At 43.8% G+C, this 13919-nt stretch overlaps 1 protein-coding gene across 4 annotated transcripts in view; it reads left to right on the top strand.

Annotated features, from left to right (window-relative positions):
* Window positions 1-13919, top strand: part of LOC309615329 (uncharacterized protein) — a 56030-nt gene that overhangs the window by 16631 nt on the left and 25480 nt on the right. For 2 of the 4 annotated variants that reach the window (XM_082364806.1, XM_082364807.1), the window contains one exon: window positions 11579-11653. In XM_082364806.1, the coding sequence (XP_082220932.1) occupies window positions 11579-11653 (75 nt within the window). Of the gene's footprint in view, window positions 1-5035; window positions 7011-11578; window positions 11654-12896; window positions 13171-13919 lie in introns of all 4 variants that reach the window. The other 2 variants (XR_014236745.1, XR_014236746.1) reach the window with 2 other exon arrangements.

Genomic DNA, 13919 nt, shown 5'->3' on the forward strand with positions numbered 1-13919 from the left:
TGAAAATAAGCAAAGAACTTGAGTAGGCATTTTTTTCCCAATGAAAACATATAAATGGTTAACAGGTATATGAAAAGATGCTCAATATCACTAATCATCTGGGAAATGTGATTCAAAACCACAGTAAGATATCACCTCACAACTGTTAGGATGGCTATTATCAAAAAATCAAAAGACATCAAGTGTGGGTGAGGATGTGGAGAAAAGGCAACCCTTGTGCACTGTTGGTGGGAATGTAAATTGGTGCAGCCGCTATGGAAAACAGTATGGAGATTCCTCAAAAAATTAAAAATGGAACTACTATAGATCCAGCAATTTCATTTCTGGGTGTTTATCCAAAGGAAAAAAAAAAAACACTAACTTGAAAAAATATCTGCACCCCTATGTTCACTGCAGCATTGTTTACACTAGCCAAGATATAGAAGCAACCTACGTGTCTATCAATGGACGTGTGGATAAAGAAGATATTATATATATTATACATTATATATATACACACACACAGTATATTGATAGTATGTATATATATACATACCATCAATCACATCTTCTTTATCCATACACACACACACACACACACACACACACACACACACACAGAGGCACAATGGAATATTCAGTCATAAAAAAGAAGGAAATCCTGCCATTTGCAACAACATGGATGGACCTTGAGGGCATTACACTAAGTGAAATAAGTCAGACAGAGAAACAAAAACACTGTATGATCTCACTTGTATGTAGAATCTAAAAACAAAAACAAAAACTGAATTCATAGATACAGAGAACAGATTGGTGGCTGCCAGAAGTCGGGGTGGGATTGGTGTGGGCAAAATAGATGAAGGGAAACAAAAGGTACAAACTTGCAGTCATAAATAAGTCAGGGAGATGTAACGGACAGCATGGCGACTATAGTTCATAGTACTATATTTTATATTTAGAAGTTGCAAAGAGAGAAGATCTTAAAAGTTCTCATCACAAGAAAAAATATTGGTAACCATGTGAGGTCGTGGGTGTTAACTAGACTTACTGTGGCGACCATTTCACAGTATATGCAAACACCAAATCATGATGTTTTACATCTGAAACTAATATAAATTTCTGTGTTAATCATATCTCAATAAAAAATACTTTTGGAATAAGATCGACAAATTCAATTAAACCTTACACTTCATCTATAGAAAGACTTTAAAAGTCTGCCTGCATAAATCACTTCTCTTCTTTATATAGAAAAAGATATATATCAAGCCACAAACATCCCATGTGAGGAGACAGTTATTGACAAATTCTGTTAGAAGAGTAAGTGGGCTTTTATATTTAAAGAGGTGACAAAGGAAATAACACCTGAAGGATAAAATGGTTTAAAATGGAAAGCTAATTTGTGGAATCTATAAAAGTGATACAGATGAACTTACTTACAAAACAGAAATAGACTCACAGACATAGAAAACAAATGTATGGTCACTAAAGGGGAGAGGGAGTACGGGAGAGAGAAATTAAGAGATTGGGATTAACAGATACACACCACTATATATAAAATAGATAAACAACAAGGTCCTACTGTATAGCACAGGGGACTATAGTCAATATTTTGTAATAACTTATAAGAGAAAAGAATCTGAAAAAGAACAGCTATATATGTATAACTGAATCACTTTGCTGTAAACCTGAAACTAACACAACATTGTAAGTCAACTTTACTTCAATTTTTAAAAAATCAAATTAAACCAAAAAATAATATGGAAGGCTCTCCATTCTGCTGAGCAAAGAAAACAGCCCCCTGACTCTTCTTACTCCCCGAGACTCTGCCCCCCATTTCTCCCCAAACACTGATCCTAACCATCTCCCTACCCAGCACTCCCAGATCCACAGGCACACGCACTCTCCTCTCGGGAAGCAAGGTCTCGACCAGGATTCAGAGAAGGGGGCCCTTCCAGTAGTTTATTTTCATCAACTATTAAGATACACTTGGAGGGGGGAAAGAGACGCTGCAGATTGCATCCGAGGCCAAGGAGCCAGTGCCAGACAAAAACAATTTTTAAGTACAGCTCAGAATATGTTCATCTCCTGCCCAGCCTACACGAACACCAGATTGTCGTGAAAGAGGTTGCTGTAACAGACAGAAGAAAAGTCCCTGTGAGTCTGAGAACAAAGGGGAGCCTTGGTCCCTAAGCCAGGTAACAATTAGGAGTGAGGGGTGTATCCCTCGAGGACACACCCGCCTTGGTGGCAGGTGGGTCCTGCCCGTGCTGGCGCCTCTGAGTGGCAGCAGCATTGGTGGGCCCCGCGGTGACACTCAGCACCTAGGGCAGGTTCGGCAGCATCTGCTTATTCACGTGCCACACGAAGGAAGAATCTGGAAGAACTGCAGGTTGTAAAACAGTTGGAGAGCAGGGTGAGAAAAGTATTCCTTTGTTATTGTTATTTTCATCCTATTTTTTTTCCTGGGCTGGTATATTCTAGGGTACTATGGATTACAAGAACTTCAGACCCCAGGTTGTAAAACATTTGGAGAGCAGGGTGAGAAAAGTATTCCTTTGTTATTGTTATTTTCATCCTATTTTTTTTCCTGGGCTGGTATATTCTAGGGTACTATGGATTACAAGAACTTCAGACCCCAACTTTAAAACATCTTCGCCCTCCATCCCTTCTACTGCCTTCTCTGTATCACTCCTGAAGCCTTCTTCAGCTCTCAGCTGGACTACTGTAGTAGCACCCCAACTGCTTTGATTGCCTCCAGCCCCTCCTATTTCTAATCCATCCAACACACCTTCATCAGATTGCCTTCCTGATGAACCATCGGGATCAAATTAAGTACAAACCACTCACCATCTCCCTGGTAATCTGGTTCCGGCCCTCCTCTCCAGCCATCAGCTCTGGTCAAGTGACTTCCTTCCCTGCTCCTGTATCCTATACTTACGTCTCTGCCTCTTTCCCATCTGAGTCTGTTATGATCCTATCACTTCTTCAAGGTTTGTCTCAAAGAACACCTTCTCTGTGGAGCCCTCCCTGATTGCCCAACATCGCCCTGCTCTCACCCACCTCTGAATCCCCATAGCACTGCTTGCACCTCTCCCCTCCAGCCACAAGCACTTATGAAGCATCTTTTCTGTGCCAGGCCAGGATGCACAGACTTGGCCTTGAGGAGCTTGTGTCTGGAAGGGAGGGAGACACTTCAACAGGTGAATTGTGTGACAACCTGATAACGGAGACGTCAGAACTGAAACGCTCTCTCACTGAACCCCTGATAGCGCTCTTAGGTAAACGGCAAATTCAGTCTGGTCCTGAGCTAACTTGTGTATCTCCCACACCTCCTACCACCAGTGGACTGCAGCTGATGGTGCTTTCTCCGGGGATGTGTTTTACTCCATCGGGAACCATGGCAGCAATTCACACAGTGCCTGGCACACAGACATTTTTTTCATTCAAATGAGTTCCAGTTGGAATAGAAGGGACAGAAAGTCCTGTTCATCTCCAGTGCACGTCCCGCTAGCATCCCCAGTGGCCTAGGAGACCCACGTTCACCTCGTTCTCCAAGCGGTAGAAACGGTAGAGCTTGACCAGTTATAGGGGTGCTGGATAGCCTCAACCACAGCTACATCCCTGTCTGGATGTGAAAAGCTTCCCTCACAATATCAGACTCTAAACTAGAAACGATTTTCCCCGAGCCCCAATGCCTTCAAGGCCTTCGAAACAGGAACAAGATGCAAAAAATAAAACACAGGAAACAAGGAACAAAACTAGATAATCACATCAGAGACAGGACAAAAAATATTTAAATTCCACAGTATTGGCATGAAGTAAAATCAGAGAATAAAAATAAAAACAAAACAGTCAAACGCAGGGGAGCAAAGAAGAGAATTGTGGCTATTTGTGGATGTGGGGAGGGGGAAATGGAAGTTGCTAGTGAAACGTATAAAATGTCAGTTATGCAAGATGAACGCGCTCTAGAGATCAACATTGTGCCGATAGATAATAATACTGCATCGGACACTTTAAAATCAGTTACGAGGGTAGATCTTATACAGAGTCTTTTTACTATAATTAATATTACCAAGTGATAGACCAAGAAATCCACAAATGAAATGGAAGATGTCCAAAAAAGGAAGATTCTGATCATTACATCCCAGGCAGCATGAAAGAAAGCCAGAGTCTGTGATGAGAATCTCACAGCAGTGGGCACATCGTGACTACACATATGCAAACATGCACACAACGTGGAGCTGAAAAGTGCACAAGACTTTGTATCGGGAGACGTGGGTTCCACTTCTGTTCTTCCTTCTTGTTTGTCCTTGAGCAAGTGATTTGACCTCTCTGGGACTTAGATGCCTGGTATGTAAAGGTTGAGACTAAGTGAGATCTCAGCTTTGAATTCTAGAATTCTATGATTATATTAAAGAGAAATAGTTTTTCCCTAATCCTAAATGGATGTGATGCGAACTTCCTCCCGTGACTATAGAGCACCATTAGTAGGAATGGTGTTATACTCCGTAATCATAAGAGGACTCTCTGTTGTTTTAATTCTGACTAAAGATCTGAGAATACTGGCATTGACAACCTTGGAGAAGTGCCAGGATTTTTATTTGAAAGTGACTACAGTAAAGAATCTAGTAACACTCAATAAAACAAGTTTTTTTGTTAGAAAGCAGCTCTAGTAAATAACAGATGCTAACTTATTTTTCATCTTTAAATAAATGTAGACAGTACTTAAAATCCAAGGAGATGCACGAATTTTCCCCATGTAATTAATGAAACCTCTCCCTTTTACTCTCAAAAATGTCCTAGTTTGGATGCTAAGTTATAAGGTCACCCTACTGTTAGGAGATTCCTTTCTGCTTTGCTTAATTCCAAATCCACTTCAAAGATATTCTTCATCTGGTTCTCAAATGTTTCTTCAGATGGGCCTTATGAAAATCAATTGCAACCAGAAGAGTAGATTTTCCTCTTTCTCTATTTTTAATTTCCTAGCTGCGGCATTGTTTAAGAGCCGTGTTTGCCAAGGTGATCCAGAATGCTGATGTGGTTTCTGCCCTGACAGGTAAAGAGTTCAGAAGTCGTTATTCCCCTCCTATGACAAGAAAAATCTGGACAAATGGAAAATCGAAGAATTTCCTTGTACCCATCTGAGAACTGCAGCCACAGGGCAAACCGCCCGCCCCAAATCTGGAGAGTTGGTCACAACCAGAAGATCCTTGAAGCAGAAGCTACGGGATGCCAAGCTGGCGGGAATATTTAAACCAGCCCTCAGGACCCTCTCTGCCCTCTCTCCCCAGCCTGCTTCCTGGAGAACATCTCTTCCGTTCTCCAGAAGGTTCCAGAACTCACAGCACACTATATGTGTTTTTATGAATCCCAGGGACTCAGGATTGGCATGAAACTTATTAGAGCGAATTTAAAGCATTGCACAATTTTACTGCAACTTTGAAGAGATTCCTGAGGGATTTTTTTTTTTTTTTACTTGAAAATTTAATAAAATAACCCCTTGGTCATGAATCTTTCCCTGGGGAAGTTGATGGGGAATTGTGTTCACACCTGCGGTGACGTGTACTCCAGACTCGATTCAATTATAAATCTCTGTGACCTCAGCTCACCTACAGATGGCACTGAAAGGCATGAAAACGGTTCAAATCTACTCTAATTACAGTGACGTATACAATTCTGCAAAATCAATGAACAATTGCTGAAGTTGCCATACAGCAAAATGGCGAGGAGCTGCATGAAAACCGAAATCCTACTTCATTCAATGAACAGGGAAATGTTTTTATTGTCTCTAATTTTCATTTATTTTAAAATCAACTTATAATCATTGTGAATGGACGTTTCTCAGAGAAAAGGCAGCTAAACTCACCATCCCTTTTGCTGTTGGGAGTTGCAGGGAGGAGTGTATCTGTTGAAACCTCACTCTCTCAGGAGAGCACAGAGGGATGCATTCTGTCTTCCTAACCGAGGACCCACTATCCTGCGAGAGAACATCTTAGCGCAGCGAAAGGCTGTTCCTTCCCAGCACCACGAAGACTCCAGCCCGCTCCTGTTAAAGCCCCGGCCAGGGTCATTCTGTGTCTGTTTTTGCTGGAGGTGATCTTGGAGGCAGCTCCTTCTCCTGGTGCTTTGTCCCGGGAAAAGCCGCCTCTCCTTGGCCTGTCTGGGGCCTGTTTCCCACCCTCTCAAAGTCCTGAGACTCTGATGCTAGGAGACCCTTAAATCTGTGAAAAGCAACACAGTACAGAGCATTCACGGTACAGACTCTGAAAGGAATGCACGGATTCCCAGCTTTTATTAGACAGGTAACAGCAGCTCCAGTGCTGTCTTTGTAACGTCCTAGAATTGGAGGAGAAAACAGCAAAATCTTCAGAATCATAAAACCTGTGTTGCCATAAAATAAACGTCTGTCCGTGTTTGATCATCGTAAGACCCAGGCTCTATTCTTCCTCTAGGGCCTGGGTGTCAAAGGTGTTTTCCTTTGTGTAACAGGGGCCGGTCTTTTCTCCCGGCTGACCTTGGTCCGCTTCAGCCATGGACCCAATGTGATGGTTGTTCTGATCCGTTCCTGTCGTGAAAGGAAAGCATGTCCGAAGGACTTCAAGTAACTGCCCAGAGCGTGCTGGCAGGAGGAAGCACCCAGCCCCTTGGGCCAGGACTTCTGGGGCCTTCTGCCCGCCGCCCTGTCGCGGCTCACCTGTTGGTCCTGGGTCTCCTCTTTAGCCAAATCCCCGCTGTTTGTTTAGAGCCCGGCGGGCAGGTGCCCAGCCCAGGCCAGAGCCGCTGCGGGATCAGGCTGCTGACTCCGTTTCTAACTCCTGGTTTCTGCTCCAGACTCACCCCTGGGTGAGGCAGCTTCGTGTTCTGTTCGTTTCTCTCGCCAGGAAAAGCATTCGGCTTTTGCCTTCTGGACCAGGGGGAGACCACCCCTGTTTCATCTCCTGAGTGTCACCTGTTTAGATGCAGCCCAGAGAACCTGGCGTGGGCTCAGGGCAGGGGGAGGCTCCGGCTGGGCCTCTGCAGCCGGATCCCAGGTGAGGGCCCCGCACAAGAGCCACGGTGCCCGGCGGGGCACACACGCTTCCCCGGGAAGAAGGGGGCAGTTCCCAGCGATCACAAGGCCGACGGAGCCTCAGGGTTTTGCCCAAATCCTTGTGCTGTGCTGTATGACCATGCAGGCTGAAATCTCTCCTCAGGAGAAAATAACCCACGCCTCTCTGCTCTGCGTTTTGCATTTCACTATTGGGTTTTGTTTGTTTGTTTGGTAGCTGGTTAGTTATAATATTCCTAGGGGAAAGACATCAGCTATTACGATGGGGTAAATTGCCAGCTGTCACATCACACCTCAGGTACCATCATTTAAGTTGGACAGTCAGTGGCTTGGTGTCAGGAAAATGATTAAGCCCCAAAGCTAAGGGAAATTTCTGTGTGAAAAAACAAACGAAAAAAGCTAGAATAAATTATAACCTGGATAAATTGTTAACAGGGCCTTTAAGTTCTCTCTTAACTAAATCTTAGTGAAATCTGAAAAACAAAAGCAAAAACTAATCTTAACTGGAAGATGACTTCTTTTTTATTGTTTAAACTGAAGTACAGCTGATTTACAATGTTCCAAGGTGTACAACAAAGTGATTCAGTTATATATACATATTCTTTTTCACATTCTTTTCCATTATGGAAGATGACTTCTTTATCCAAGGACATATCTCTTAATCCAAGGTATGACAGACAGAAATAATCACTTCAGGGGCCTAACTTAACATGCCTTTGTGGTCAGAAGAGGGCAAGGAGTGTCAATCAAATTAATAAGTGAAGTGGAGTTTTTTCCATCTATTCTATATGCGAAGTACATAGGAAATTAGTGGGGGGAATAAATTTTTGCCATTTATATTCTAGGCAAACTGCTACTTTGGTTATTTGCAATTGAAAGGTGCCAGTTATTTCAGCTGTGTTTGCTATGACACATTTTGAAAAAACATTCAGGTTTAAAACCAATATATGTTAATTAATCATTTGAGGTTTTTCCCTTGAGACGTTTTAGACCATAATTGACCCCATTTTTCCTCTTTTAACATTTATTCTTAATAAAGGTATAACTCTATGAATAACAATCTGATATTAATATAAGCATGGACTTTTTAAACAAGGAAACTTTATGTAAGTGTTGGGTTAAATAACACAATATTAATATATAGCTTTATGGTTTTTAGAACTGACACTTGGAATTAAGAGCTGCTATCTCATAAGGCTTAAGTTATTTTGTAACTGTTAAAAGCAGCTATATTATTACACTTTTTCATCAGTTTGTATTTCTGATATGATATCTTTCATGCACATTATTAGTGGACTGAAGTTTTGAAAATCAGGCCTTTATCTTATAAACAGAAAGATTCTAGGCTGAGGCTATAAATGAAACCACGTTATTGCAATTTGATTACTCAAGTCATTTGGTATTAAAAGGACTTCTGGGAGGGATGGGGGAAATGTGCTTCCATTTCATTTTTCTTTTCAGTTTTGAATTCGGATTTAAGGTAATGTATAGCCGACGAAAGAGAAGTAACCAGAACTACCACTGGTTCATTTACGTGACGGAACACTAGGTGGCGCTGTCTTCCGCAGGAATTGGCTAGAATTGACCTAGCGTCTCTTTAAACCCATTTGTCAGGGATATGTGTGTTATTTTGTGTTTTCCAGAAGTCAGATAAAAATACTCCCTTCACTTTCTGTTCGTAATGAAGTGTTAACTTTATGAATAAGCACCTACACTTGTAACAAACTGGACTTCTTGAATAACGCAGCTCTGAGTAAATGACAGGTTGGTAACTATGGCTTCCGGGTACGAAGACTCAAGGAACTTGTTTACCTTTCAGTTGTTGTTGCTAATAAACTTTAGAACAGTTTTAGATTTACAGAAACATGTCAAAGCTAGTACACCTTGCACCCAGTTCCTCAGTATTAACATCCTGTAACACTTGTCACAGCTGACGGAGTGATGTTCATAACTTACTATTAACTGAAGTCCAGATTTTATCCCGATTTCCTTAGTTTTTACCTAATATCCTTTTTCTGTACCAAGATCCCATCCAGATGACCACAGTACATGTAGCCATCCTGTCTCCTCCAGCTCCTCTTGATGACCTTGACGGTCCTGAGGCTACTGGCTGGGAATATTGTAAGATGCCCCTCAGTTTGCATGTGTCCGATGCTTTTCTGGTGATCGAGCCGGGTTATGGATTTGGTGGGGGAGGACCACAGAGGTGCCGGGCTGTTTCATCACCTGGTGTCACGCCGTTGATATGATCAGTCACTGTGCATGTTGACCTTGGTCGCCCGGCTGAAGGGGTGCTTGTCGGGTTTCCCCACCATCAAGGTACCTTTTCCCTCCCTTTCCGTACTTTTTCCTCGGAAGCAAGTCACTTTGCACAGTGCGCACTTAAGGAGGGGACGTGAAGCTTCACCTCTTTGAAGGCAGAGTATCTACATTAACTGTCTGGAAATCTTCTGCATGGGAAAGATGTCTCTTCTCCTCCATTTATTTACGGAATTATTTATTTATACCGGTGTAGACTCATGACTATTTATTTTACCCTCTGGTTTATAACCCAGTACTACTTTATTTTGTTACTCAAATTGTTCCAGCTTTGGCCCTTGGGAGATCTTTCAGCTGGCTTCTGTGTCCCTTTGACATACCCCCATATGCCCCCATCAGTGTGGTTTCTTTCTTTTAAGCAACTTTTAAACTTTTAAATAGATTCTGTTCAGTCTACAAATAGGATTTAGCTCCGTTATTCTGTGAGCATGTCTCTTTTCCATTATTGGAGTAATATGTTAATAATGAAAATTGAAAGATACATGAAAGTAGAAGGGAAAAAGCCCAATTCAATCTTTGTTATTTGTGTGTTCCCTTAAAGTGTTTCTTTTATTTTCTCATTTTTATTATTTTGCATAGTTTTTGACATTTCCTCCTTAAAAAACGGCTCTACTTATTCTTTGTAAATAATTTTGTATTCTGATTATTTCTATTTAACAATACATCGTGGATACTTTTCTATTTTATTATGTACATATCACTTAAAAAGTCCTCCATCGTTCGATTAACCTTGCCTTTAGAGTTGAATTGGCTCATAAGTATCTTCAGAGCAGGCCTTTAACACATAGGGACTGAATAAGTTATCTACTGAAATTATCTGTTTCAGTATTTTGGAATTATATATAGCGATGAAATGAGTACACTTGAGCCTATTAGGTCTTTAAGCACTTTTACATTATTTCACATATTTAAGAATTCTAGAAGTTGAGCTAGGTCCGATAAGAGCAGCAATATTTTTGAAGCCCTTGATTCACAATTAGATTTTACAAAATTGGGCAAATTGTATGACGCTAACCCAGGGAAAGAAAGGGGAAGATATTGTCCAGACTATGCAAATAAGGCAGGGCTCATTGGTTGAGAAGCTAAACAAAATGAGCCGATTATTAAGAAATAAAGCTTTTCATAGAAATGACATCTGGTTCAGAGCCTGGGTGTCACCCTTCTCAGCATGAATTCTCACTGCTCTACTGAGAAATTATGCAACCGACTTAATTCAACTTAATTCAAGAAAGGACGGGAGGAGGGGACTGCACATCCTGAGTGGTACTAGTCACCTAAACCCTCAAGAGCTCTCGTAAGTGGGCAGAACAGTGAGAATTCATATTTTTCCCTAAGATCTCTGCTTAACTACACTACTGTGCTGTCCAAAATGTTCATTAAAAAGTTAACACAGGTACCTGAAAACACCAGAAGCTAGACTCCTACATTTGAAAGGAGGCTGTACATTAAAAGAATAAAAAGAAATTTCTTTCTGTCATTTTTTGTTTTAAAATTATTTTTCTCTCAAAGGAGAGCATCCAGCCGTTGTTTTGCATTACGTGGTGTAATAAATATGGGAGTTTCATTGTGGGGATTCACATTCAGATGTTAAACCTCATGCACATTGTCGATGTTGGTTTGGGGCCGTGTGTCTGGCGGGGAATCCTCACCCCTGATTCTCCTGTGAGGAGCCTGAGGGGTTTTCACTTCTTCCTGCTTCAGTTTTGTCCTCCTGGAGAGGGGACCCTCTTTTCTCATCCACAGCTCTTGTCCCAGAAATTTGTATATGTGTGAATTCACTCCTCAAAGGGCTTCTTTGTCACACTATTGACTAACAAGGAGAAAAATATTTATTCTGATTTGATTCTTTTTTTTAATATATAAATTTATTTATTTATTTTTGGCTGCGTTGGGTCTTCGTTGCTGTGCGCGGGCTTCTCATTGCGGTGGCTTCTCTTGTTGTGGAGCACAGGCTCTAGGCGCGTGGGCTTCAGTAGTTGTGGCTCGTGGGCTCAGTAGTTGTGGCTCACGGGCTCTAGAGCTCAGGCTCAGTAGTCATGGTGCATGGGCTTAGTTGCTCCGCAGCATGTGGGATCTTCCCAGATCAGGGCTCAAACCCGTGTCCCCTGCATGGGCAGGCGGATTCTTAACCACTGCGCCACCAGGGAAGTCCCTGATTTGATTTTTCGGAGTTGAGTTTTCTTCTGATTTTTAAGTTTTTCACACTCTCTTTTTCTTTCTTTCCTACTACAGGCCCGAGCAGCTCTTTGGAGTACGGCTGGGACGTTTTTAAAGCTGCTGACCGATGGGGAGCTGCTCTTCAGAGAGGTAAGTGACAGCGTAAATGGCTGCGGGATGTGAGCGGGGTGGGGGGATGTTCTGGTCCGGGTGTCCTCAAAATGAAGTACGTTCCAACGAGTCCAGCACCCAGCATGGTGCCCGGCACAGGGCAGGTAATCGATAGCTAGCCGTTGATTGAATACATGAATGAATAGCTGGTATTTTATTGGTATACGTTTCCCATAGTGGAGATTAATTCATCCTATTTCCCGTCCACGAGTTCTGGCTTCTTTAGGAAAAGGAACTCATTTTAAATGACGACATCAACAACAAAATACTACAGTTTCTGAGGACTATGGCAAAAAATAATAGGAAAGTGTTCTGTCTCCCAAAATAGCTATGTTTCGAAAAAGAAAAAAAAGCTTGGCATACTTACATGTCCCTTGGAGTAAAGATGCAGTGGAAGATGACGGCTTCCCACGATAACCGCTACCTGTGTGTGTGCGTGTGCACGTGACCGCGGACAGAAACCCACGTGCTCCTTGCGTTTTCCCATCACGAGAAGCAGAGATGCCCCAAGGTTATCACCTTGGCTGTAGGGCCCACTCTGTCCCGTTTCCTCCTCCTTCTGGGGCTCTTGGGCCCTGGGTGGGCTCAGCGGGCACGCCCTCTCCTGGGCTGTTCCTCTCCTGCCCTCTCCTGCCCTCCCCTGCCCTCTCCTGCCCTCTCCTGCAAGCCCCACACCCCGCGTCTTGGTAAACTTGGCCTCACAGCGTGGTCTGTCTGTGCAGTGATTCTGGTGGCAGCCCTTCTCGCTGACCCCAGCACACAGCCCACTGGGGACCGGATGCACTCGCCTCCATGGCCCCGTGCTCACGGCAGGGTAGGACTGGGGAGAGCCAAGGCTCTGAGAGGTTTGGGCGTCCTGGGTTAGGTTGGATGGGCGGTGCCAGCCGCCAGGCCAGGCTGTGTGGGGTCCTCGGCCCCTTGGCAGCTGCAGGAAGGACCTGAGTGGTGAGCCGGCTTTGACGTGTCCCAGGGAAGCCTGGTTCATAACTGGTCCCACGCTGAGTGCAGCTGGATGTCATCTGTTCACCTTTCTAGCTCATGTTCTCTAGTTCCCAAGACTGAGTGTTATGGCTGATTTGTGTCCCCCGAAATTTCATATGGTGAAGTCCTAACCCTCAGTAACTCGGAGTGTGTTTGGAGATGGGGTCTTTACAGAGGTAACGAAGTTAAAATGAGTCTGTGAGGGTGGGTCCTCATCTGATGTGACTGTTGTCCTTATAAGGAGAGGTGATTAGGACACATGTGCACGGAGGGAAGACGAAGTGAGGACACAGGGAGAAGGCGGCCGTCTGCCAGCCCAGGAGAGAGGCCTCAGGAGGAGCCCACCCTGCCGACACCTTGATCTTGGACTCCCAGCCTCCAGAATGCTGAGAAGTGAATGACTGTTGTTTAAGCTGCCCGCGTGTGGTACTTGTTACAGCAGCCCTGGCAAACTACCCACTGGCTTTGATAGAGGTCCCTGAAGATTCTGGGCTGGGGCAGGAGCGTCCCCAGAGGTGAGCAGGGCACAGCTTCCGGTGTCAGCAGGTGACCAGGGCAGACAGCTCTGGGCGATGCTGTCTCCTCCCAGGGCACCAGGAGGACCTTCTGAGGCCATGAGGAAAGCTCTGTGCAGCCTCTCCTTGGCTTGCAGATGCGTGTTCCCTGGTGTCTTCACACGGCCCTCCCGCTGCGTGTGCTCTGTTTCCTCCCACGATGGTCTGGTATTAGGGGCCTACCCGGGACACCATCTAAGCTTAACTGATTACATCTGTACTGACGCTGTTTCCAAACAAGGTCCCATTCTGAGGTCCTGGAGGTTGCGACTTCAACATACCATTCTGGGATGACACAAGTCAACCCATAACTGTTGCCAACCCCCAAATCTAATTCCCTAGTTGAGTTTCTCAGGGTTATAATTTGAATATTTAAATCAATATCACAGATGGGGGAGGTTGCTAAAAATTAAAAAAAACCCGCCCAATCTAGAGAAACCCGATCTCTGGGCGCCGGGCAAGGGTCAGGGCGGTGGTCTGCGTCCACAGGGTCCCCCAGAGCAGCCCTGGGGAGTCTGGGAGCTTAGCCTTTCTCCACTTTCCTGCCGTAACTGCCTCCTCCTGGGCTTTCCTGCCCATCCATCCCTCACACTGCTGGCCGACTGGACTTCATCACGTCTTTATTTCACGAACACATTGACTTAATTGTGTGCCTGACCCATAATGAGATGTTACTGCATTCATTCCTTGTAGCAACCACATGAAGTGAG

This window comes from Balaenoptera borealis, assembly GCF_965194805.1.
Source record: "Balaenoptera borealis genome assembly, chromosome: 17".
NCBI lineage: Eukaryota > Metazoa > Chordata > Mammalia > Artiodactyla > Balaenopteridae > Balaenoptera > Balaenoptera borealis.